Genomic DNA, 27,040 nt, shown 5'->3' with positions numbered 1-27,040 from the left:
ACATTAACTCTGTTTTCTCCTTCACAGATGCTGTCAGACCTGTTGAACTTTTCCAGCAGCTTTGTTTTTGTTCATGATTTACAGCATCCGCAGTTCTTTTGATTTCTGTAATGAAGACAGTCAATTATGCCACGAAGGTGGAAGTTGGAAGCAAACATAATGTACTCTTCAGGGCAAGTGCAGACAATGACACTGAGCCATAAAGTGGAAAGCGACTTGTGGGAGTTGAGACTGAACAGGATTAGGGCAATGATCGTTTCCAATTGACTGCAAAAGCAGGCGGGATACCAGATAATAATTAGAAAAGCATTATTGCACTTCATGCAGTATGAGAACACTTCTATTTCTGCTAGCTTAAGCAGTGACCAGCCATGGTGGAGTTAGGTGTAGAAACTGGAGACAGTTTAAGTGTTGGAGAATATTGCAAAAGTTAGTGCCTAAAGCAACTGATGGGTCTGCTGTTTAAACTGGAAGTGACTAGTGATTGAGAAGTGTGGAGCTGGATGAACACAGCAGGGCAAGCAGCATCTTTAGGAGCACAAAAGCTGACGTTTCGGGCCTAGATCCTTTTTCAGGAAAAAAGAATAAAGGGTCTCAACCCGAAACATGAGCTTTTGTGCTCCTGAGATGCTGCTTGCCCTGCTGTGTTCATCCAGCTCCACACTTTGTTTTCTCCAGCATCTGCAGTTCCCATTATCTCTGATACAATATTATCTGTGACTAGTGATTGCTCCTAGCAGAACTCTGAAAGCTGTAAATTATCATTACTCGGCTTAAAACTAGAGATAGAAGCAGTGTTTTAGAATGTTTGTATTGGAAGGTCTGAGACTCTTTAAATATGTTGATAATGTTAATTGGCTATTTTCCAGAAGTTGTACAGTCTGAATCACTGGTGACTTCTTCTTAAGGTGAAGTGACTTCTCCTGTAGTGGCCGAAACACACCAGCAACAACTTCTTAAAACAAAACTGCAGATACAGGAAGGCTGAAACATAGATAGAAGTTGCTGTGTAAATTCCATTTGGCTTTCTCTTCACAGATCCTGCTAACTTTGCGGAGTTTTGGATCCAGGGGTCAATGAAGCCAAAACATTTAACTCTACTTTCTCTCCACAGTTGCTGCCAGTCCTGCTACGATTTTTCAGCAACATTTTAAACTACCTTTTTGACATTGATCTTTTGATAAATTGCAAAAATCCTGATTGAAACACACACTCCCCCCACCCCGGCCATTAACATGTAGACTAATATCTAATTGCCTTATTGACAGTAATTGTAGTCAAGATGTGCAAGATTACTGTAGAGAAAACAAATACTAGAACGGGTTTCGTTATATTGTAAACTGAACATCTGTGAACCAAGAAATTCATTACTTTCTCTTACTTCCTAGTGTCACAGTGTGGTGCAGCTAAATGGGACCCAGTGGTGTTCATTTGTGAAAACAACAGAAGACTGCAAACTGGATAGTGGCTTTATTGACTACCTCCAGGGGGCTGTCTGTGGGTTTCACCACAATCTGCTACCATTGGCCATTTTGTTGTGTGTAAGTTTTAAACCATGTATTTTTTTTAAAAATCTGCATCTATCTTCTTGCTAAACTTTAAAGCTCAAAAGGAATGCTAGTTCTTGCCTTTTTACACAAGAGCCATATGTGTTTATGACAAAATGCAACTGAAAACCAGCTGTACTGTTAATGACTACTTTAAGTCCTGTGGTTCTGACAGTTTCCTGATGTTCAAACTAAATTTAGTAATTTACAGCCTGATGCTTAGTTGCTGATATCTACTACATTGGCCTTTGAATTCAAAAATGAATTTTAGATTAAAGTCTGTTTTTTTTTCAGCAACTTGAGTTACAGTCCTGTTGTCATCTTGCCTTGTTTCTGAGAGCCAGTAGCACATCATTCAACAATGTCATTATTGCTACCATTTTGGTTAGATCGGCTACAGCCATGTGATTTGGGATCAGATAAAACATGAGAGCTAATGTGTTAACAATAGCTTTCTCTGGAGTGCAAGGGTACTTTGTGTATTGTGTCACTAGATTCTGATTCACTATTTTCACAAACATACAACATACAATAGTGCAGATAAATTTGATAAGAGCCTTGAATAATATAACAGGCCAGAATGGAATCTGGTTGACTGGATTAGATACAATTAGGAGTTTTAGATTGAAATCATAAGTTAGAGGAAATTCAATTGATTTGGTAAAATTGAATAAATGCACCACTTTTTGCAAATGCCACTTCACATTACAAGACTTTCCTCTGCCGCCATTAAATATTCTGTAGATAAGTTGGCACAATTCAACATCATTTTAAGGATCTCTCTCTTTGTAAAGGGTGTTTGTTTCTAACCTAGAGGAGACTGTATGTGAACTTCCTCAAAATCTATTGTTTGTTTTTCTTTCCATCCACTTTACCCCAATATATCATAGTCAGAAATGCCTGTGGTTTTCTTGAGCCTACATTGAAAGATGTTCCAAAGTAATTTCACACCTCAAGGCTACTTTGTTCATCAGTACAACTCCATCCTCTGTACCGTCAAGAGTTTTTTGATTCCTTTTTTCAGACCAGAATCTACCTCACTTTGGCTGTAAAAAAAAAAATGAGCCTACTCCCCTCTAATCTGGGGAAGAACTGCAAAGCTACTTGATCTTTGATTGTCCTTGTTTCTATCTTTCAATGGGTGACACTTTTTCTTGTGAATTTTCAAAATGTTCTCCTCTCTTCCAGAAGAGGAGATGTCCCTTCAGCATCTACTCTGTCCAGTCGCTCAGGATCCTGTTCCAATGAGATTATCTTTCATTCATTCTTATCACCACCTCGAAACAGCTCTGACATTTTCTTCAAAAGATAACACCTTTTTCAAAGCCCTGGAATCAATCAAGTGTTCAAACAAATTCATGGATGTGATATAAAGTGAAAGATGGGATAATAATGAAGGAGAAAAATGCAAGAAAGATGTGGAATTAAATTATTTGTTTAGGGCGTGGATTTAGATTTCTAAAAAGCCAATATGTCAGATTGTGGGATATTAAATGGTGAACACAATTCATTGGCCAAAATCACTAAGTTGAAGTATTGTACCAATGGTCCAAAAATGTGTTGCTTTTACAGGCTATTTGGTTGATCTATCTATTTGTGTTTCTTGGGACAACAGCCGAATTATTGTGAGTATATATTTTTGCTTTTGTGTTTCAATTCTAACACTTAACAGAAGGTCTTGGCTCTTGTCACTGGGGTTTTCAAAACAATGAAAGATTAATTTGCCATTTGATTTGCAGAAAGATTAAAAGATCTAACATTGTGGATCTTGGTGCCAAAGCATTTCAGCCCTGCACATGTTCATAATAAAAATATCATTTCCAGAGTTCTCTTCATGGTAATTAGTTATGTAAGGCAGTGTTCAGCGGTTGGTGAATGGTCACTGCCTTGAGTGTGAATGTTTAGTCTGCCACCCTGGATCTGGGTGGAGTTAAAAAGTGTTGATCAGTAAGTTCTAGTGCTGCATTGTACTCAATTGCAGCCAAGATTCCTATCCTACAATGATCTCCATATCAAGCATGAACACTTGCTGTATCCTTCAAATATTATCTCTTCCTCATTTGGTGTATTCCAGAGACAGCACATTACGTTCCTACAATTCTCTACATGGTGTCTGCCTTTCACAGAAACCATTTTTCCCCCTTCTGTTTTTTTAAAATATTGAGTATGTCAGTCAAACTTATGAAGGACTGCACTTTTTTAGCAATCCCAATAGAAGGCTCTTGAACTTTGATCAGTACAATCACCTTCTCATTTTAAATCTTTGCAATGAAAAGTAACACCTAAAAATGTTTAACAGTTGGAAGAAGTCATGCAATTCCTATAGTCTGCCTTATTCAAGATTTTCTCCAGCACTCGATTGTTTTTCGGATGGCAGTGAACTTGATTTGATCCTGTATATGGTTATTAATTTGGGAAACTTAAATATGAATGAAATATTATGTGAACTAGTGATGTTAGAATACTTTTTCTGAACACATTACAGCTGTTGACTAAATGTTTGTTTAAATTTAGTTTTTGTCCTAATCTGGCGGCCATTGCTGCAAGTTTAAAGTTGTCACATAATGTGGCAGTATCCTTTCTTCTGTTGTTTGTAAGTACTTAGATACATTCACTAATTTAACTAAACAGTCACTTGCAAACTTTGAACACTACTGTTTTATTAACGCTGTCATCCTATGTTCAAGTGTGTCATATTTGGCAAACTTTAATTCTACAAAATGAACAAATTATTCTCCATCTGAGCTGCACTTGCACTTTGGAACTGTAGCGATGAAGTAACTTATTATTTCCTATTGTTCAGGATAGCAACTAACTGTGCTTTAGTAAGATGTAATCTTGCAAAGCCTGATCACTCTAGCTATATTGAAAAACACATTTTGTGCACAAGGCCATTTAGAGTTAAGCTGTATCTGTCCTTGTACCCTATCTGCTAGTTTATTTCTGACTTAGATTTGAAGCAGCTCTCTGCTAATAGGCTTCATGTCCCCTTACCTTTTCAGTAATGTGCTGTTAACCAGTTTTAATGCAACTTGCATAACTCAATATATTCACAAGTTTTTAGTCTTGATGTTAGTCTGGATTAATGTATTCTTGAGCCCCTGTATCACTAAGAGAATTTTTATCTCTTTATCGCATCTTCAAGGATGGTTATGATGTCTGAACATTGCTTTGAGCAGCATATACAAACATCAGTGCTCTGTAATCAAGGGTCTATAATGCTAACTTACATCCAATATGATTATTTAGAAATTGGTTCATCCTAGATGTTGCTGCAGAGCTGGTATATGCAGAGCATCAAGATTGTGTGTAGCTTTTGTTTGTTTTTAGTCTCTTTACCGAAGTGAAAAATGTAAATGGATTGTTTCCTGCGTGCCAGTACCACCCAATTTTCACTTTTTTCTAAAAGTTACTTGACATTTAAGCTGTGGCTAAGTTAGAATTTTGCTGCAGATCCACAATAACAAGGAAGAAGTCAAAATGCTTGTTTGTCCACTAGCAAACTGCATTACAGTTGTTAATTGTGGGGGTGGGGTGGGGGGGCCCATGATTGCTTGACCATGATGACAGTCTGACTTGATGACCTTGTGTTCAGCTCTAGAATGTGTATTCTGTTTTAGTATTTTATTGTCCATCTGCGTCATTGCTATTATCCTTGTCTGCTTTACATCGTAGTTGCCACCATTATCTGATACTTGCTGATATTATCTGATCTTGGTCCATACATGTGATCTCTTACTTCTGACCAGTGAAAGCTTCATTCTGTTCTGGGCCATTTTTGGTTTTCTTTTAAGTTTTTAACAACTACTTCTCCTCACTTAAACTAAGCATCAAATAATATTTGGAATTACTTTATATTAAATTTCCTTCATAATAAATTGAGGAAAGCTAATGGAACAATAGGTGGATTTTGAATGCTTCATGACAATGACATTTTTTTTTGGTGTTGGCCCATCATATAGATTGTACCTCTGCCACACCAAGATGAACCTTCCCATTTCTGTGTTGCAAAGTACCTGTGATAATGGGAACTGCAGATGCTGGAGAATCCAAGATAATAAAATGTGAGGCTGGATGAACACAGCAGGCCCAGCAGCATCTCAGGAGCACAAAAGCTGACGTTTCGGGCCTAGACCCTTCATCAGAGAGGGGGATGGGGAGAGGGTTCTGGAATAAATAGGGAGAGGGGTGAGGTGGACTGAAGATGGAGGCAAAAGAAGATAGGTGCAGAGGAGAGTATAGGTAGGGAGGGGATAGGTCAGTCCAGGGAAGACTGACAGGTCAAGGAGGTGGGATCAAGTTAGTAGGTAGGAGATGAAGGTGCAGCTTGGGGTGGGAGGAAGGGATGGGTGAGGGGAAGAACAGGTTAGGGAGGCAGAGACAGGCTGGACTGGTTTTGAGATGCAGTGGGTGGAGGGGAAGAACTGGGCTGGTTTTGGGATGCGGTGGGGGAAGGGGAGATTTTGAAGCTGGTGAAGTCCACATTGATACCATTGGGATGCAGGGTTCCCAAGCGGAATAGGAGTTGCTGTTCCTGCAACCTTCGGGTGGCATCATTGTGGCACTGCAGGAGGCCCATGATGGACATGCCATCTAAAGAATGGGAGGGGGAGTGGAAATGGTTCGCGACTGGGAGGTGCAGTTGTTTATTGCGGACCAAGCGGAGGTGTTCTGCAAAGCGGTCCCCAAGCCTCCGCTTGGTTTCCCCAATGTAGAGGAAGCCACACCAGGTACAATGCATACAGTATACCACATTGGCAGATGTGCAAGTGAACCTCTGCTTAATATGGAAAGTCATCTTGGGGCCTGGGATAGGGGTGAGGGAGGAGGTGTGGGGGCAAGTGTAGCATTTCCTGCTTTTGCAGGGGAAGGTGCGGGTGTGGTGGGGTTGGAGGGCAGTGTGGAGCAAACAAGGGAGTCACGGAGAGAGTGGTCTCTCTGGAAAGCAGACAAGGGTGGGAATGGAAAAATGTCTTGGGTGGTGGGGTCTGATTGTAGATGGCAGAAGTGTCGGAGGATGATGCGTTGTATCCAGAGGTTGGTGGGGTGGTGTGTGAGAATGAGGGGGATCCTCTTTGGGCAGTTGTGACAGGGGCGGGGTGTGAGGGATGTGTTGTGGGAAATGCGGGCGACGTGATCAAGGGCATTCTCGACCACTGGGGGGTGGGGAGTTGCGGTCCTTGAAGAACTTGGGCATCTGGGATGTGCGGGAGTGGAATGCCTCATCGTGGCGGCGGAGGAATTGGGAATAGGGGATGGAATTTTTGCAGGAGGGTGGGAGGAGGTGTATTCTATGTAGCTGCGGGAGTTGAAATGGACATCAGTTACTAGCTGGTTGCCCGAGATGGAGACTGAGAGGTCCAGGAAGGTGAGGGATGTGCTGGAGATGGCCCAGGTGAACTTGAGGTTTGGGTGGAAGGTGTTGAAATGGATGAACTGTTCGAGCTCCTCTGGGGAGCAAGAGGTGGCGCCGATACAGTCATCAATGTAACGGAGGAAGAGGTGGGGTTTGGGGCCTGCGTAGGTGTGGAAGAGGGACTGTTCCACGTAACCTACAAAGAGGCAGGCATAGCTGGGGCCCATGCAGGTGCCCATGGCCACCCCCTTTGTCTGTAGGAAGTGGGAGGAAGCGAAAGAGAAGTTGTTGAGGGTGAGGATGAGTTCGGCTAGGCAGATGAGGGTGTCGGTGGAGGGGGACTGGTCGGGCCTGCGGGACAGGAAGAAGCAGAGGGCCTTGAGGCCATCTGCATGCGGAATACAGGTGTACAGGGACTGGACGTCCATGGTGAATATGAGGTGTTGGGGGCCAGGGAATTGGAAGTCCTGGAGGAGGTGGAGGGCGTGGGTGGTGTCACGGACGTAGGTGGGGAGTTCCTGGACCAAAGGGGAGAAAATGGAGTCCAGATAGGTGGAGATGAGTTCGGTGGGGCAGGAGCAGGCTGAGACGATGGGTCGACCAGGCCAGGCAGGTTTGTGGATTTTGGGAAGGAGATAGAAACGGGCCGTGCGGGGTTGGGGAACAATGAGGTTGGAGGCTGTGGGTGGGAGGTCCCCTGAGGTGATGAGGTCATGAATGGTGTTGGAGATGATGGACAAGTACCTGACCTGTTTGGAGCATCCAATGTGAATTGGGAGCAGAAGTTTCTCTTGAATTCATGACTGGGATGTGAGAGTCCCTGGATGGAACAACATTTGTTTATCATTGGGTGGTGGTGAGCTGCCACCTTCACCATTGCAACCCATTTACTTTAGGTCAACCCATCTCCTATTAGGGAGAGAGCTTCAGGATTTTGATACAACAAGTAAGCCGTTAGCCCTTCAAGCTTGCTTTGCCATTCAATAAGATAATTGTTGCTCTGTTTTATATTGAGTTCCTCATTCCCACCTATCCTTTGATTCCCTTTACAGGACTGTAGGACTTAAACTGCACCTTAAATGGTCAATTTCCCTTATCTCTCCCAGCTTCTGAAGCACCTTCCTTTCTTTTTGCATTATAAATGTTGGGTTTTCCTATTGCATTTGCACATTGTTTCACACTTAGAGAACAAAGTTTTTTTTCTTTAATATCTTTACAAAATTTCTGTACTAAATGACCATGCAAATGAAAGTATGTACACAATTCTAAAGGACAATCTGGGGAGGGAGATCATCCATTGCAATTGATTCTGTTTGACCAAGTATTTTTTTCCTTGATTGGATTTTATTCATGGTGTGACTTTTCTTGCTCTGGGTAATGGAGCTCCTGATGTATTCAGTGCAATAGCAGCCTTTTCTGATCCAAGGACAGCAAACCTGGCAATTGGAGCTTTGTTTGGTAAGGTGTTTTCATGTTAACTAATCTTGTAGTTTTTAAATATTGAATCATAATGTCTTGAATTGAGTTATCATCAGTTGGTAACTGACTCGTGGTAGTATGATTGGCTTGACTTGACGTCCCTTATTTTGTAAATGTGGCATATGGCACATTTACAATCTAACTTTCCTACTGGCAGTGTTTAAAGCTGAGTCTGTGCTCCTACAAGTGTGAAAATACCAATTAATGGTGATGCTGGCTTCTCTAATTTCTTGTTGTAAACTTGAAGATACCATCATATGTGCTAATAGGTATTAATACCTGAACAGTTTTGCATCACGACCAATGGTAATCATGTAATCACTGTCAGGAAGTTGTTTCCGTTAAGCAGGGAGACTAGGACCCGTGGGCACAGCCTTAAAATTAGAGGGGGTAAACTTAAAACGGAAATGAGGAGACATTTCTTCAGCCAGAGTGGTGGGCTTGTGGAATTCATTGCCACAGAGCGCAGTGGAGGCCGGGACGTTAAATGTCTTCCAGGTGGAGATTGATAAATTATTGATCTCACAAGGAATTAAGGGCTACGGGGAGTGCAGGGAAATGGAGTTGAAATGCCCCTCAGCCATGATGAAATGGCGGAGTGGACCCAACAGGCTGAATGGCCTTACTTCCACTCCTCAGTCTTGTAGGAAAAACTCATGAGGTTCACTCATGTCCCTCCAGGGCAGGCACACTGCCATCCTTAACTGATCTGGCCTACATGTGACTTGCAGCAATATGCTTGACTCTCTTTACTGCCCTCTGGGCAATTGGGAATGGACAATACATGCAGACCTAGTCAGTGGTAGCCACATTGAGTGAATGATTTCACATCTAATGACCCTTGCCTGTGGTTTTAATGCTGTCTTGAAATTTTTGAATCTCTTCATGATGCATAAAACGTTATGGCACAGCAGCAGAATGTTATTGGCATCTTGAGTCCACCTTAAGATTTTCATTAGTCAGAAAATAAGATTGACTTGTTTGTCAGGGAGATGGGGTAGGAACTATTTCAATGTGATAGATATTGATTGGAGACTAAATCATTGCCCACTGAACTACTCAGACAGCAAGAACCACCAATGCTGGAGTCAGGGATAACAGTGTGGAGCTGGAGGAACACAGCAGGCCAGGCAGCATCAGAGGAGCAGGAAAGCTGACCTTTTGGGTCAGGACCCTTCCTTGGAAATGGGGCGGGGGAAGGGAGCTGGGAAATAAAGAGTGAGCACGGGACTGGGGAAGAAGGTGGGATGGTGATGGGTGAGTGCAGGTAGGGAGTGGTGGTGATTGGTCAATGGGATGGGTGGGGCGGATAAATGGGAGAAAAGATGAACAAGTTCTGTCAGGTCAAGGAGGCGAGAATGAGAGGGACGGTTGGACGTGGGGTGATATCTCTATCTCTGGTGACCACCTCAACTGACATCTATTTCAAACCCACCGACTTCCACAGCTGCCTAGACTACACCTCTCTCCCACCATCCTGCAAGAATGTGATCACCTACTCACAACTCCACCTCTGCTATCCCAAGATGGGGTGTTCCACTCCCATACATCCCTAGGTGTCCTCCTATTTCAAGGACCATAACTCCATTCCACGCCCCCTCCTCCTCTGATCGGAAATGCCCTCAACTGCATCTCTTGCATTTCGTGCACTTCTGCCCTCATGTCCCTTCCTCCCAACAAAAATAAAGACAGAATCCCTCTTGTCCTCTGCAGCCCACCAACCTCCACATCCAACATGTCATTCTCTGCCACTTCCGCTACCTACAATCCGACCCTACAACCAAACCGATATTTTAAATCCCTCCCCTCCCCTACTTGCCTTTCATTGGAACCACTCTGTCTGCGACTCCCTCGTCCACTCCACACTCCCCACTAATCTACCACACCCGGCACCTTTCCTTGCAACCACAGGAACTGCTACACCCCTGCCTTCACTTCCATTCAAGGCACAAAACAAACCTTTGATATTAGACAGGGTCTCACCTGAACATCCATAAACTTGGTCTACTGTATTGGCTGCTCCTGACGTGGCCTCCTTTACATCAGTGAGACCAAGCATAGACTTTGAGACTGTGTGTGTTTTTAGAGCATCTGCACTGTTTGCCATAAATGACAACACTTCCGGTCGCCAACCATTTTAACTCTCCCTCCCACTCCCTGGGTGGCACGTCCATCCAGGGCTGCCTCCAGTGTCACTATGACACCAGCTGAAAACTGGAGGAGCAGCACCTTCTATTCTACAGCCCGATGGCCTAAACATTGGAGTTCACCAGTTTTAAAATTTCCCCAACCCTGTCCTCATCCCATGTCCTACCCTCCCCCTCATTCCCACCTTCTTGACCTGACACAACCTGTCCATCTTCTCTCCTGCCTATCCACCCCTCCTGCCTCACTGACCAATCCCCCACCACTCCTTATCTGCATCACCTATCATCATCTCAACTACCTTCCCCAGCCCCACACCTCCTCTCTCTCTATTTATTTCTGAACTCCCTTCTCCCTTTTCCCCCTCCCCACCCCCACTTCTGAAGAAGGGCCCTGACCTGAAATGTCAACTTTCCTGCTCCGATGCTGTGTTCGTCCAGCTCCACACTGTGTTACTGCTGAACTACTGTAGTTTCTCTAAAGCCCCTGAAAGTACTAAAACATATTCTTACTCTTCAGACTGAGTTATAGTGGTCAGGACACCTAATTTGAAGCTCTGCACATCTGCTGTTTTTTTGTTTCCTTTTCTCAGGTGCTGGCATTTTTGTGACCACTGTTGTTGCTGGTGGTGTTGCCCTTGCAAATCCATTTATAGTTGCATCAAGGCCCTTCCTTCGAGATGTGATATTCTACATGGCCGCAGTCTTCTGGACCTTTCTAGTCCTCTACTTTGGGAGAATTGATTTGGGACAAGCACTTGGTGAGGGAGATTTTGGTGGAGGGTAAATTCCTAGTGACTTGTACCAATTTTACCTTCAGATTCAATGATTGAATTACTGCAAGACCTTTTTTAATTGAATATAAACTTGCTGGACTGTGTCATGAAATTTAATTTCTGATATTTTTCTCTAGGTTACATCGCTCTGTATGTTGTATATGTATTAACGGTGATCATAAGCAGCCTAATTTACCAAAAGCACAAAAACCAAGAACCTGCTTCCCTCTATAGCTGTCAGTCTGAAAGTAAGTACACTGAATAGATTAACTAACTGATAACATTGTTCAAGGGTTTGAATTACTGCAATTGATGGTCCAATGTCTCTGCTCAAAATTTTACGTAGCAACATTAAAATGAACATTTTCCTTCCCACTTCAAATTTCGAGTATTCAGTATTCCCTGTTCTGAGGAATTCCATGTTCACCCTCTCTCTGCATTTATAGCGTGGTTATGTTATTTTTATTTAAAAAAACCTAATTAGACACCACTGAACAGATTTAGGCGCCACACCTCAGGAAGGAGTACAGTGTAAGTTTGCAAGAATGATACCTGTGCTTCAGGGGTTAAGGTGAGGTGAGATTAAACAAATTGTGGCCTGCTTTCTCTAGCATTTAAAGGTTAAGGAGTGATTATGATAAAATTGTCAAAGTAGTAACAGGAAAATACTGGGTGACTTTTAATACAATTTCTATTAGTTGATGATTCTAGAACTAGGTGGCATAGTAAGAATTTAGGCCAGACTCATCAGGAGAGCTATAACTCACTCGGATAGTAGGAACTGCCAATGCTGGAGTCTGAGATAACAAGGTGTGGAGCTGGAGGAACACAGCAGGCCAGGCAGCAGAGGTGCAGGAAAACTGATCTTTCAGGTCTGAAGAAGGGTCCAGACCCAAAACGTCAGCTTTCTTGCTCCTCTGATGCTGCCTGGCCTGCTGTGTTCCTCCAGCTCCACACCTTGTTATCATCAGGAGAGTTGTTAGGAAGCACTTCTACATCAGGTGGTAGATGTTTGGAACCCTCCGCCACATGGCATTAGATGCACAATCAGTTGCTAAACTTGACGATCTTGGATTTAAAATTTTGTTAGGCAATGGTATTAAGGGATATGGGCCACAAATCATCCATGATCTCACTGAATGGTGGGGCTGGTTTGAAGGGCTGAATAGCCTGCTCCTGTTCCTGTGATGGTACAGTTCACGCACATGGAACACCTGCTATTGACTCAACTGCTGGTACTTATTTTTTGCTTTTGTAACTTTATGCCATGCAGTTTTAAAAAGTAAATTTTCGGCTTTTCCAATCGCCCTTTTGAGTTCAAAGTATTGTAAGGCCATACCAACACCCCAATGAGATGGGATGAAGAGAGCTTGACCTTTTGCAAGTCTGTTTAATCACTATTAACATGTTCTCCTCTTTTAGTGTGTGATGCAGAGGATACAAATCCACCCTGTATTAGGACACCTTCCCATGAAGATGGTAACCATTTTTATTATAAGCTGGATAATGTAATTATCATGTGTATGAGTACTTCCAAACTCTCCATCTTGTGTAGGTGAATTGCTTTCAAGTTGGCAACTACAATTTACCATGAGTTTGAGGATTCTCCCTACCAGTTTGCTACCTCAAACCTGTAACCTTTTGCATAGCAAGGGTAGTTTTTCATTTATTAAAACTACAATAGTTATAATGAAACTTGTGGTATTTCACACTGAAGCTGTTTTAGGAGTTTAAAATGTGTGCCTCAGTTCCTAATTCTATCCATCCTGAAGTGTAAAACTTTTTCTTTTTAAGCAAGCGAGTATCAGCCTTTGATTGGAACAGAAGAATCCAAATCTACAAAATCCATTTTGTTGGACTCTATCAACCCCATTGACTTTCAGAAATGGAGGAGGAAACGCTTGCCCTGGAAAATCTTTAAATGTTTGATGGTGATTCTGACTTCTAGGTGTTTCCTTTTTAAAAAAATCACTGTAGAAGGAAGTGGTAGGTTTGATTTTTTTTTTGTGGAACTTGCTAAAGGAAAAATAACTGGAAGGGAAGTTGTTCACAACTCTTTAGATGCAGGTAAAATTGTGTCTTTTGGAGTTTTTAATCCTGTAAATGTTCACTACTTTGCCTTAGTTACCAATTACACAGATATCTATCAAGGCAAAACAAGTTCAAATTAAGGTTGCTGACAGTTGTCACTGGCGTGTGAGATCCTAATTTCTGGTGCATTTTTTTTGGCCAATACTGACTATGTTTAGCGTGGCACTTCTAAGCACTTAATACTCGTGTTGTCACGTACAATAAATTACAGCTTTTAACCTGGAGGACAAAATTGCTTTGGAAGATCATTGGAATATTCATGTGCTGCATTAGATACTGCATGGTTGTTTTCACTTCTTTCCACTCCCACAAGCACTCATTCATGTGCACAAATGATTAATCTTCCAGAACTGATTTTGAGACATTCTGTTTTCCATTAGTGGCTTGTTTTGACATTTCGTCTGTAGATTATTCTTTCCCCCCCCCCGCCTTCTTTTTTGGTCTGCTTTTTCTTTAAAATTGGTGGTGTGGTTAATCCTTTTTTGTTTTAAATTTGGCAATCTGCCTGGCTACAGAATGCAAAAATCCACTCAACATCAATCAACACATACTGATGGTTTATTGAAAACACCTTTCTCTTCTTTTTGCATTTTTAAAGCTGCCAATTGAGTTTTTCCTTCTAATCTGCATACCTGTGGTGGATTCAGACCAGGAGGACCATAACTGGAAACGCCCTTTGAACTGTCTACAAGTTGTTACTGGCTCGGTTGTCTGCATCTTTGCATTTAAATCTGGCTATTGTAAGAATTTCATCTTATTTTCTTAAATTCAGTTGTTTTGAATAAGGCCATCCTTTTGATCAAACTGAAATGTCTGCATTGCAAGTTATGGAGGGGATTTGCCTCTTTAGAAGGGCATTTATTTTCAGCTTACCTGATCTAACTGCAATTGGGCTGTTTTAATCCACACATTGTAGATCAATTGCACATCCAAGAAACAAGTGGAAGGTAGCATCTGGCTGATATGACAATAGGTTTAATCACAGAGGCCACTGACCTGCGCTAGCACCAAAGCAGTTGTGCTGTTTGTGAGACAGTCTCCAAGACCAGGAGAGCTGGGACTTTGCAGGGCAAACACTTGTTCCTGGCTCCATAATGGAAAGCTTCTGTACTTGCTCTGGTGGGGCTTTTCTACCTACTGACTTGCTTCATTCAGCATAGGCAGGGAGAACTGCAGGTGATTCCTTTTCCTTTCGTTCGAAAAGGAAAGACAACAGCTTTTCACCTAGACCCTAGTTTTAAAATACAATTGGATTCCTCTTGACAAAGATTCCAAACTGCACAAATGTATTATTTTCTTAAATGTGTTATGCATTTTTTTCATCAGCTTGAGGGAAAATTTTTAAAGCCTGCCAATGTCAGGAAAGGTAAGAAACTCCAATGTGCCCTAGCTTTCACTTGCCCCATTTCTTGTTTAATTACACCCACTGGCCATGTAGAATTTCCCCCTAAGTTTAGAACATAGATCAATACAGCACAGTACAGGCCCTTTGGCCCACAATGATGGGCCAATCTATTATCCTTAGTTATGAGTCGCCTTATTTTTATTATCTAAACCTCTGTTGATCAACTGATGACTTGGGATTTTGCTATCTGTAGACTTTCTCTTGGAATAGAGACAGGACAGTTTCTTGAAGGTGCAATTTAAAAAAAAACTCTTCAGGTGACAAGCCAGGAATAATGTCCAATGGACAACTTCAAATGAACTTCCATGGCTTTTGCCTAATTTTAATCAGACTGAGGGCTGAACTGTGTTATGAACAAATCTTGTATCTTGAGAGTTGGGAAAATGAAAACTGATATCCAGCTGGCTTCTCTGTTTAGCTTCCCTAGATTTTTATTTGCTTAAGGTAAAGGCAATCCTTTTTTTGATGTATGAGACCAATCAGCTTAAAGCAGATGTGCCCATCATTAAACTGTTGTTCCTTGCCAGCAAAGCTTTTGTTTTTTGGCTATGCAAGGATCATTCCGCGTCTGTCTTACAGTAGTGCATCAAACTACATATTTAGAATTATCACTTGAGTCTAGTCAGTGTACTTGGACAGTCTTTTCAAACAACATTTTGTGGTACATTGCAGTTCTGTCAGTTTGTGCTATAGATTTCTAATCACAGATAAAGTAATTCAAGATGCCCTGTGATTTTCAAATCTAACTGTAAGTGGTAAGTGTGTTATTTTTGCCTTGGAGGGATGTAGTGAAAAGATGGTCTGTTCCAACAGACCGGAATTGGTTAAAACTGAATTGTTTCCAAAACCATTGGTAGAGAGTGCATTACATTTTTTACATACTTTTTTTTCTTGTATGTTTTGAACTTTTTTAAAGTAGGATTGGTTAGTGTTTTGTTTAAAAACCAAAGATTGCATTATTTGGAAGAGGAATCCTGGGAAAAAAAATGCTGTAGCTAAAGAAGGGACTAAAGTTTATTTTTACTGTTGGGCAGATTTGGTTAAAATTAAAAACCTATTTATACACTTGTTTTGAAGAAAAATTCCCTCATGTCAGTGGAAAATGAAATCACTTGATCAGAAAGGAGTGGCCAACATGCTCAGTCTCTCTTGGGCTGGTCTAAGTCAAAATTTGTTTTTTGATGAGCACATTACTGAAGGCTTAGTTTCCAAGCAAGAAGATATAGTTTTTAAAAGTGTTGGGGCCCCTATATTGGATCATTTGAGAAAATTGGCCCAAGTGTGAAAGGTGCATTATTAAACTTTGATGTATGAAGTAATGTACAGTTCTATTCAATGGGTGTGATCACTGAACCAGATGCCCTGCTTTCATTTTGTGGAAGCCCAATTTCTGTTGCACGTGTGCTTTGCTCAAATTTTCCTTCTGGGTCAATGCCACTACTGACATCCTCAGCCCCATTAACCTTCAATCTGTATTCTGTTTAGTTCCGTCTCACTCCTCCACTGGCATTCATGCCTAAAGCTGCCATGGCGCTAAGTGCCCCTGTTACTTTTTGTTTTTTTTAAAAAAAGTATTCTGTCATCTGACTTTGTTCCCTTTTTATTTCTGTAATATGCCTCTTCGATCTTTTCCATCAAAGCCATCACCTAAATGGACCTCCTGACAGAAAAGTTGGCCATTTCTTGACCCCCCCCCCCCCCCCCCCCCCCCCCAGCAAATGTGGGGATATAATTTTATATCCCTGGAGACTTCTCAGGCTGTTCTAAACTTAATCTGTTTTTGAATTGGTGCATGCACAGTAGTACCCATTGTCTTTAATGCATTTAAAATGTTTAGTCTTGTGACTTAACTGAAGTATTTATTGTTCACAGATGGCTTACTGCGCATCAATGATCAATTTCCTGTCTGGGCCCTCGTTTTGCTGATTTCCTTAATTATAGCCACGCTGATTTTCTTCACCACAAAGAATGAGGAACCACCAAAATATCACTGTGTAAGCCGTCAAGTGATTTTTGGTTTTTCTAACTTTTTTAAAACATGGAGATGTGTTGCTTACCTTGATAGGTGGACAGTATCTTGGATTTAAATCCTTAGGTTTAAAACAGAACTGTAGATGCTGGCCATCTGAAACAAAAACAGAAATTGTTGGTGAAACTCAGCAAGTCTGACTGCACCTGTCTGACTCTGCTTTCTGCAATGTTAAAGTTCTGTGACAAAATTTCACGTTAACTCTGCTTTCTCCTCTCAGATGCTACCAGACCTGAGTTTCAACAACCACTTTTGTTTCAGATGGTCTGAGTCCTTGCAATTTGACTATCTAAGTCTTTCACAATACAGCATTTAACTGGGAAAAATTGTTGTCATTGCCTGGGGTTACACTGCTTCGCCACAGGAAACTGTCAGAACCCAGGTAAGAGAAAATTATATATCACTTATGAGTCTGGACCATAAAAGGTCAGAATTATTAAATTTGAGCACACTTTATTTTTACGGAATAATCTGTAACTTGGACATCTTGTTTGCAAACTTGAAGCTAATGGGATAGGAGCAGCATGGTTACAAATTGCCTAAAAGAATAAAGATTTGCGGTAAATAGTTGGCTGTCTCCTTGCTAGAGAAAGTAGCACATTTTCTCAATTCAGAGCTAGAACTATTGTTTCTGATGGACGTAATACGTTGGACCTGAGGTCACAACTCCTACAAATGAAATGATTTTGAACAGTTAGTCAACAACGAAGAACCTAGTGATAGGCTGTGTAGTTAAGCTGGTGGAATGGGGAAATTGTGGCGGTTGAATCCCCACACACTGTATAGATTTCAAACTTGAAAGGATGAATGAGAAAATTTTAATGGCATGGTTCTCAAGATGTTGCAGGAGATTGTATGTCCACATCTCTGAAGGTGGCAGAATAAGTTAGTAAAATGGATAGTTGGACTTCTAATAATTGCTTGGAACAGAAGTCCAGGGAGTTGCACTACATGTTAGTTGGAAACTTTTTTAGCCAGAAGAACTCCTTCCCTGTATAACATTAAGGATGTGATTGTACTGGAGAGGGTTCCTTTTATTCACATTTTCATGCTCTGACCAAAGGTGGGTTCTTGGCTCAAAGTCTGCAGATGATTTATTCTGTGCTCTTTTTTTTATTTTCTTGGCAGTTTCCATTGAGACTATATTAGCTCTATTTTAAGATTAGTCAAATAACAATTTTAACTGAAATTGCTGGAGAAACTCTGCATTTGTGGAGAGAGTTGAGTCCACTGACCCTTCACAACATTCTCTCCACAAATGCTGGCAGACCTGAATTTCTCCAGCAATCTGCGCCTGTTAACCACATTTTCCAAACACCTGTTTAATATTGAGCTTGCTTGTTGGAGATGAAGACTGACTGACTGACTGCCAACCTTGGGTTTTTAAGAAGTTGCAATACCTGTACGTGACCACAATAACTGGGTGTCTGATTTTAATAGCTAGCAATGCATAATTCTATTACCAGCATTGCGTCTGTAGTTCAAATTAGCAAACTCCATTCTAGCATAATTGTGAGTAGACCAGACAAAAGGTTTTTAAGTCACTTCAGTAGTTATGGAAGTACCAATCCATATTATATTTACTCTTGGTCGGCTTCTGAGCAGTCTTTCTTTTACTAGAATATTGCAATACTATTAAACAACATCTGCATTTTAGCAGTTTCCATTTCTTGGCTTCAATGGAAACAAAAGCAAGGCTTTTTGTTTTAGTGATAATGGGAACTGCAGATGCTGGAAAATCCAAGATAATAAAATGTGAGGCTGGATGAACACAGCAGGCCCAGCAGCATCTCAGGAGCACAAAAGCTGACATTTCAGGCCTAGACCCTTCATCAGAGAGGGGGATGGGGTGAGGGTTCTGGAATAAATAGGGAGAGAGGGGGAGGCGGACCGAAGGTGGAGAGGAGAGTATAGGTAGGGAGGGAATAGGTCCGTCCAGGGAAGACAGACAGGTCAAGGAGGTGGGATGAGGTTAGTAGGTAGGAGATGGAGGTGCGGCTTGGGGTGGGAGGAAGGGATGGGTGAGAGGCAGAACAGGTTAGGGAGGCAGAGACAAGTTGGACTGGTTTTAATGCAGTAGGTGGAGGGGAAGAGCTGGGCTGGTTGTGCGATGCAGTGGGGGGAGGGAAGATTTTGAAGCTGGTGAAGTCCACATTGATACCATTGGGCTTCAGGGTTCCCAAGCGGAATGAGTTGCTGTTCCTGCAACCTTCGGGTGGCATCATTTGTGGCACTGCAGGAGGCCCATGATGGACATGTCGTCTAAGGAATGGGAGGGGGAGTGGAAATGGCTTGCGACTGGGAGGTGCAGTTGTTTTAGCTTTGTTTTAGCTGGATCTTTCCTAGTTTGTTTCACAATTTGACTTCCTTGGCTTTTATTTTCAATCTTGTGGAACTAACCTGGTAACATACCTAGACTCTTAAGTTACAACTTGGGTAGTCACACAGGTATTAAATTTCATTGATTTGAAATATGTCGTCTAAATGCGTGTTATTTGCTTTCTCTTCAGGTATTTTCTTTTGTTGGGTTTCTCTTCAGTACCATACTGATTAACACTGTAGCCACAGAGGTTGTGAACCTCTTGCGGGCCTTTGGAATAATTTTTAACCTGAGTAATACGGTTTTGGGACTAACACTACTAGCCTGGGGAAACAGTGTTGGAGGTACAGTATTTCCTTTTTGTTTGTAGTAGGATCATTGTTTTGAAAGTCAGCTGAGCATACTGTCAAAATCATTGACTGGCTTACTGGTTGCAGTAAAGTTTTTTTTGCACTCTAAGGAATTAATTTATTTTGACAAACTAAAATGTGTCAGTGGGTTAGTTGGAGCAGGTGCTACTGCAGGTATTGGAATAAGTAGTTTTCTTCAGTGTTGTAGTATCTCATCTCATGTTTGTGATGTATATAAACTAGTTCTTCTCAATATGCTGAAGGGATGCAGTGCTAATATAAAAAGTAATTGGACTAACAACCCATTGGGAAGAGCAAATGGCAGAACTAAGTTTGTACCAGAGTTAAATAGAACTCCAGTCTTGGGTTCAGATGTACTACTCCTGAATTTTTGCTGATTTTTAACTAATCAGTGATGTCTAATATCTAACCTTGTTATGGCCAGTGTTCCCTCTAACTTTTCTCTTCTGGTGTGCAGAGATCCATGCACGGCAGTGGCTTCTTCCTTGGAGCTGCTATGTAGCTCGGAGGGAATGTCGGTCACAGCCATCCGAAAATAACCTTTTCTGTCCATGCACAGCACCCAATCTGCACAAAAATGAGCTAACAGTGCTTTTGTTTCTCATTGTCAGTTAAAGGATAAATCTTCCTATTTTATGGGACAAACATCACTTCAAATGATTCCACGGAGGACTAGATAAAGAATTTAGCCTGTCTTTTTAATAGTGCACCTTTTTTCACCTGGGTTGGATTTGAGCACATAATCTGTGCTACATGCTTGCATGCAGTAACATGGTAGTGCTGTTCTGTTGAAAGAAAGCCTGAGGTAATCCCAAGACCATGTCTGACATATTTGTATTTTTTTAAAAACACGAAACTAACTGAAGAATAAATTAAATATGCTTCTGGTATACGGTGCAATTGGAAAACTAATTGCTACCTTGTGTTTTCTAATCCTCTGAATATTTTATCAACAAAAGCTATATTCTTGTACCTTTTTTGCCTCATGGCTAAGTTCAGAATTCACTTGAGCACTGGCATTGTGAAAAGCTAATGTGTAGAAATGTGTGATTTCTGCTGGATGGAGAGAAACATGAATTGGGAGTAAGCCACTTAGTCTCTCAGTTGTTTTCATTTTGCAATAACATCATAGCTGTTTGATTCTACATTTCTACCCAATTAACATTTCACCTTTATTGTTTGCTTTCTTTTAAAGAAAAATCCAACAATTCCGTAGTGTGTTTTTAATCATTCAGACTCCACTTACCCCACTTTTTTTTTCTTCTGGAGGAAGAGATTCAGGGACTGTCTTAAATGGACAATTTTTTTAAAACTTTGCCTATTTAGTTGAACTAGAGATCAATGGACTGTCCTTATTGGAAATGTGGCAGCATTCGTTTCCTTTGGGTGTTACCTGTATTCAGAGTGTGCTGAGATTTTTGTTATCACTGACATAATATATTGCTTTTTATTGTTGGGGGGCCCGAGTATAGAAATATAGACACAGCCATTTAAAGCAAACTTAAAACCTTGACACTGAATGGAAACTTTCATAGATAATGACTTTAATTTCTTTAGCTATACAAAAGTAGGCCTATAAAATCATTTCAGATTTGTTTAAGGTAGACAAAAATATCTGTTCTTGTGATGGAGTAGCTATTTGGGTGCATCATGCTTAACTGTTGAACTTCTAGCCTATGGATTTCTATATAATCCTGCTGTATTTGACTTGGTTTTGCTAAAAGAAAAACCTGATTTTTTTTTTTGAAAACTTCTGAATTTTCAGATTTATTCTCTGACATCACACTAGCCCGACAGGGGTACCAACGTATGGCTATTGCTGCGTGTTTTGGTGGAATAATATTTAGTATCCTTTTGCATTTTGCTCTTAAAGTTCCTGCCTGTATTCCAAGACAAATTCTAACAGCGACTGCAAATTGTCTCCTTCCTTAACTTTTATTATAGATATGCTGTTTGGCATTGGCCTAAGTTCCTTAATTCAAATGCCGTACAATAATTACGTCCTTGAGGTATGTGCCAATTCTGTCTTTCACTTACACTCTCTGAAAAATAAAGTAGTTTATAAATCAAGCTCAATATTGCCTACCTTTCTTTAAAATAAATAAATACAAAGCATATAGTCTGAAGTGATGTGTCATATGGCAAACTGTGTAGTGTTTTGGTTAAAATCCAATTTGTAAAAACTGGATTAGTTGAAATTTGTTATTTAAAATTTGTTGAAGTGAAAATTTGCCTCTAATGTTTCACTATGCATAATTTCTTTTGGAAGTCCTCTCCCAAAAGAGGATCCAGTGGAAGGAATGAGGTGCCTGAAATTTTCCAAACTTTGCAATGCTGAAGCAACGGAGTGATTCCGGACTGAGGATGAACATTTAACTGGGAATTTGGCACTCGCTAGGTCCATTTGAACAGTGGTGACAAGTGAAACAGATTTAGTTTGGAAGAGACTTTTTTGTTTTTGAATAGAAGTGAAAAAGGGATGGATGGACAGCAGTTAATCAAATCTAGAAGTAACAAAAGGATTTCAGAACAAGTGAACGGTGTTGGTTCACTGTAATACTTTTGTTTTGAGACATTCCAGTACAGCACTGATCATTTTAAAAACAAAAGTTTCTCCTTACTCAGGTCATTAAGTTATAGATTTTGTTTGGTAGAACATATGAGATTTAAGATAATTATGGGGTGAAGTTGGTGATGACCAGAAAATGTAGTTTGGTGGGGACACAACTTTTCTTCTAGTTTAAGTATTAGGGCTGGACTTTGGACAAGCAGTTTGACAGTAGATTGTAGATCTTAGTGTTATCTGTACCTGAAAGGCTGGTCTTGCAATTTTTCCTCATGATTGACAGCAGAGGCCAATGGTAAATTACCAACTCTGTCTCCTGAATAATGTAGCAGTAGTTTCTCATTCCACAAGCACCCTGATTTCGTGGACAAAAGATCAAAATGGTTATGGGAGGGTTGCTAAGGAGGGAGGAAGAGAAACCAGAGGCATGGAGGGTTGTGACTGAAGACCAGTGGTCCAGGAAAGGTGATGCAATATATTTAACAACCCATAGCCTTCCTGGGTGTATATTGCTTATTCATGTCTCAATTATGTTGAATTGGTATGTATTTAACTGTTTCAAAATATATAAATGCACACCATCTGATTCATTTTTCACAATTGAAGTTGCAGAACAGGCATTTTGGGTCACATGCTGATCATTATACTTCAGAAACTAGTTTATATATAAATTTGTAGGACCACATGATGGTTTTTTTTTAAGCAGTTCAACAGATACCAAAAACCATATTCAAGTCTGAGCTAGTCAAACTAATATTGTTTTGTGGTTTAAATTGCCCTTGTGCACAACAGCTCACTGCTGGAAGAAATTACTTTCATACAGCATTTCAGAGGCAAGTGTTATGACTCATGTGCAGCTCAAACATCTGGTGGAGCTCTCTTGCAAAACATGACCTTTTTTGATTCACTTATCATTCATTCCACTCTTGAACTCTAAGCTTGCATTCCTGTTCAAACTTTCATCTGGCTGCTCTTAGTTGCTATAATTGATCTCATTACATGTGATTTGGTACATCTAAAGCTAAGAAGTAGTTCTAAAATTTGTTATGATCAAATTTCTTTCAAACCAATACTGTGGCTTCACTTTAACTGTACTTTGTTATTCATTAATTCAAATTTACTAACTTTCTCTTTAGATCAAGTGTGATGGCCTCCTGGATTGGGTTCTAGTCGGATCATTAGGCTTGAGTCTTGCCATGTCGTTTATATCAATCCCAGTTCAACGGTTTAAACTTGGAAAAGCATATGGTGGTATTCTGGTCTCTTTCTACTTCATATTTATCGTAGTAGCACTATTAACTGAAGCTGGCATTATACATCTTTAAAATATAGCATCCTTGGTATGCACTGAAAATTAATTGTCACTTACACCATCTATAAATGTATTTTTGTTTAAACATGGTTTGTCAGGAGCTGGAAGCCAACTTTGTTATATTGTACACACCAATGTATTGCTTATTAAAATCTCTTTTAAATTTTTTTCATGTTTCCTAATGCCCACTTTGGAAAATGGGAATGAATGGAAAATATTATCAATCTCCAAGTCTCCTGCTGCTTATGGTTCCCTTCAAAGCTAATGACTAGAAGGTGCAGAATGTGAAATGTTTTGCTGTAACAAACTTCTTCAGGAGTTCAAAACTCCTGTCTTTCCTTCCTTCCACTGCGTGCACATGCCATAGCTTCAGCCACAAGCGTCACAGTTGGGATTCGTTCTTGTTTTTCTTTTCCTCCTTTCCCTTCTATCATGACACACTGATTTTTAAGCTTGAGTAGTAACTTAAAGTTTAGTATTATGTTGTATGGATAAACAGACACACTTTTTGCACTGTTGTATACAACTGATCTCTCTCTTAAGTTACCTCATCTGACAGTCTGTACATATACACCTTATAGTAATGACAGGATATTCTTTTGTCCTAGTGTTTTAAATAGCATTTACAAGCCATTTGTGACTCTAGAAAAGTGTATTTTGTGTTCAGTGATACACTTTGTACAGCAAATATTTTATTTGTGAAATAAACTTTAACTTTTACACATTGCTTGGTCCATGTTCACTTCTTTTTACCTGTAACTTAAGATATATCCTAAAGTCTTAATTTGGGGCCAATGTCAACTTTTTTGTTCTTCAAATTTAAACCACAGCGAACTTAATTTGGTATCCCTGTTTTTTGCCCTGGAGTCTGGCACTATTGGTGGTTAATGTTGCCTTTTAAATTTTCTATTTTTTTAACTGAATTTTCCAGAGGACGGTGCAAAATGCAGATTTTAACCGTAATGTGCAATTCAAGTTTCCCCTTCTGTTCCATTTGAAAGTTGTCTTTCCTGTACCCAAACCCCTGTCTGAAATTGGAATCCTTGGCTATCTATAAGCAAACATACAGCCAAAAATAAACATTACAAAACCTCTAATCCACTTGCAACATTTTTTTTGAAAAAATTAACTTAAATCAAATGCCAGGTCATAGTAGGCTATGGGCCAAGTGCAAGTAAATGAGATTAGTGTATTGTAGTGTTTTAGTCAGCATTGATCCTGGTGGGCCAAAGGGCTGGCTGTATGGCTTATTCATTTGGTACCCCTCAACATGGAAAGAATTCGCATAGAAAATACCTACAATGCAATTTTTTCATAAGTGACCTGTTTGGAGATATTGTTACCCACCTCTAGAACAGGTGGGACTTGAACTTGTGCCTCCTGACCCACAGGTAGGGACAGTACCTCTGCATTGTCATTTTCCATTTTTCTCCCTCTTTTACGCACGCACGGACACACGCGGTCCACCTGTCAAGAGAGCTCTTGGCAGAGGCAGGTAATCCGTGGTCCTGGATCCTAAATGGTGGATTAAACTTAATAAAATTGTTTGAAAGCATGCAGTTAATTAGCACAAATTTAGTCTTTATTTAGTAAATCTATTCTGCAGGGAATTTCATTAACCTCCCTGTCACTTCACAAACATCATCCTATACAGTTCATGAACTTGTTCAAAGATGTCACACATCTCTGGAGCAGATGGGTCTTGAACCTGGATCTCCATGCTGAGAGGCAGGGACACTACCACAGTGTCACAAGAACCCAAACAAATCACTTTCTGCATGCAAACTGGATGGACTACAATCAAGTCAAAAATAATTAGAGGTAAGACTCTTATCCAACAGTCAGGAAAAGTGTAAATCTGATTACCAAACTTCAGCCAGTTTTCTGCTTTTACACCTAGCCACGTAACATGTTCAAGAGTGATGACGAATCTTTGTTTTCTAGACATTCCTACCTGAATTCCACTGCTTTTGTAATTGATTTGGTGGAATCACACACTTAAAATAAGTGTGCCTTTTGTGTTGCTAGGCCCTCTGGTCCACTGAATTATTTGTCAAGGTACTTTTTTTTTAAAAGCTGTACTTCAATTCTTGTGGTCCCCTAAATTGACAGTTGACTTGGGAACCAAATTTAGCAAAATGATACGATGGGTTTTTGAACTTCAGGTTTGGGTTCCAAAGGAATCACCTGTAATATTTTCTTGATCTAGCAAAGGCCATGTTCCACCACAAAGTCTGCTTCTCAAATTTTCCATCTCCTGTAGTATATTTTTATTCATTCATTCACAGGATGAGGATGTCAGTGGCTAGGCTTGCATTCATTGCCAATCCCTAATTGCGCAGAGAGCAGTTGAGTCAATGACATTGCTAAGGGTCTGCAATCATGTAGACTAGTCCATATAAGGATGGCAGTTTCTTTAGAAAACCGGAGTTTTCTGACAATTGATGAATTCATGGTCATTTAGCAGACTTGTAATTCCAAATTTGTATCAGATTCACAATCTACCACCCATTGTGGCAGGATTTGCACCAGTGCCCAGAACATTACTTGGGTTTCTGGATTAACAGTCCAAAAAAAATACCAAGAGGCCATTGTCACCTCTTAAATTTTCAAGCCTACTGTGCCCCACTCCATTCCTTTTGTCAACATTTATATTCCAAATATATCCCTATTCCAAAAAAAAAGTTGATCAATTACTTTTGCTATAAATCTCAAGGTGCTGCAGCAAGGATCTGGAAAATTTCTAACTCGGTGAGTCAATTGTTGTCAACAGTGACATGGATAGCCAGTGAAATTATGAAATGAACAAGCCATGTTTTTTTTTCTTTAAAAGCTAATCTGCACTTTTGCTTGTTGAGTCTAGAGTTTTCACAAAATGGATGAATTTCTTAGCTCTGCGAGAGCTGCTATTGGTGCAGCTAGACAATCCTGGACCCTAGTTGATGTTTATGAAGGTTCCAGTTATAGGCTAAGGGTTTGAAAGTTGGGAATTACTGGTTTTGACAGATACTTGCATGGTTTTCAGGTCACTTTTTTTTATAATTTGGGTTTTCCTAAAGCTCAATCATGAAAAGGATCATATTCATAGTTAGGCCTATTCCTGAAAAGGATAACAGCCTTGTTTTTGATTACACTTGTTAGTGGAAACTGAAATTAACTGCATTTTGAAAATATTAAAACTGAAGTTAAAGTACATTTCATAAGCTTGGTATATACGAATTAAACATCCCTAACCAATTTGTGCATAACCTCAGTGTCCCTCAAACGTTTTTGAAAAGAAATTGAATTAGTTGTGGTGTTAATTTGGAGAATAAATGGTCACAACACCAGGACACACTCGTGCTTTTTCAATAATTCACTTGCAAAATTTTTCCCATCCATCTGAAGTTATTTGGAACCCTGCCTTGGTTTCTAATACACTGCGTAGCATCAACCATAATTTATTACCTGTGCCTGGAGTGAGACCTAAACCTACAACTTTCTAACTCGAACAGTAGGTGTAGAAAAAATTTCTTCATGGATCCAAACCATGAAGTTCAATGGAATGATAATGTTGTGTCCTGAGTAGATACCGAGTCCCAAAAAACACTTTTAACCAAGTGGCTGAAAGTCTACAATTTTATGATTTTTCAATTTTAAAAACC

At 40.3% G+C, this 27,040-nt stretch overlaps 1 protein-coding gene across 5 annotated transcripts in view; it reads left to right on the top strand.

Moving 5' to 3' along the window:
* slc8b1 (solute carrier family 8 member B1) overlaps positions 1-24,076 on the top strand; it is a 77,220-nt gene extending 53,144 nt beyond the window's left edge. For 3 of the 5 annotated variants that reach the window (XM_059655080.1, XM_059655083.1, XM_059655082.1), the window contains exons 3-16: positions 1,389-1,541; positions 3,120-3,172; positions 4,062-4,120; positions 8,257-8,361; positions 11,120-11,287; positions 11,440-11,550; positions 12,725-12,781; positions 13,097-13,233; positions 13,992-14,133; positions 16,671-16,792; positions 19,338-19,491; positions 21,284-21,364; positions 21,463-21,527; positions 23,221-24,076. In XM_059655080.1, the coding sequence (XP_059511063.1) occupies positions 1,389-1,541; positions 3,120-3,172; positions 4,062-4,120; positions 8,257-8,361; positions 11,120-11,287; positions 11,440-11,550; positions 12,725-12,781; positions 13,097-13,233; positions 13,992-14,133; positions 16,671-16,792; positions 19,338-19,491; positions 21,284-21,364; positions 21,463-21,527; positions 23,221-23,409 (1,596 nt within the window). In that variant the 3' untranslated portion in view covers positions 23,410-24,076. The remainder of the gene's footprint in view (positions 1-1,388; positions 1,542-3,119; positions 3,173-4,061; positions 4,121-8,256; positions 8,362-11,119; positions 11,288-11,439; positions 11,551-12,724; positions 12,782-13,096; positions 13,234-13,991; positions 14,134-16,670; positions 16,793-19,337; positions 19,492-21,283; positions 21,365-21,462; positions 21,528-23,220) is intronic. The other 2 variants (XM_059655081.1, XM_059655084.1) reach the window with 2 other exon arrangements.
* Positions 24,077-27,040: the final 2,964 nt, after the last annotated feature.

The sequence above is a fragment of the Stegostoma tigrinum genome, chromosome 26 (genome assembly GCF_030684315.1).
Source record: "Stegostoma tigrinum isolate sSteTig4 chromosome 26, sSteTig4.hap1, whole genome shotgun sequence".
NCBI classification, from domain to species: Eukaryota; Metazoa; Chordata; class Chondrichthyes; order Orectolobiformes; family Stegostomatidae; genus Stegostoma; species Stegostoma tigrinum.
This window is presented reverse-complemented; position numbering and strand designations above follow the sequence as displayed.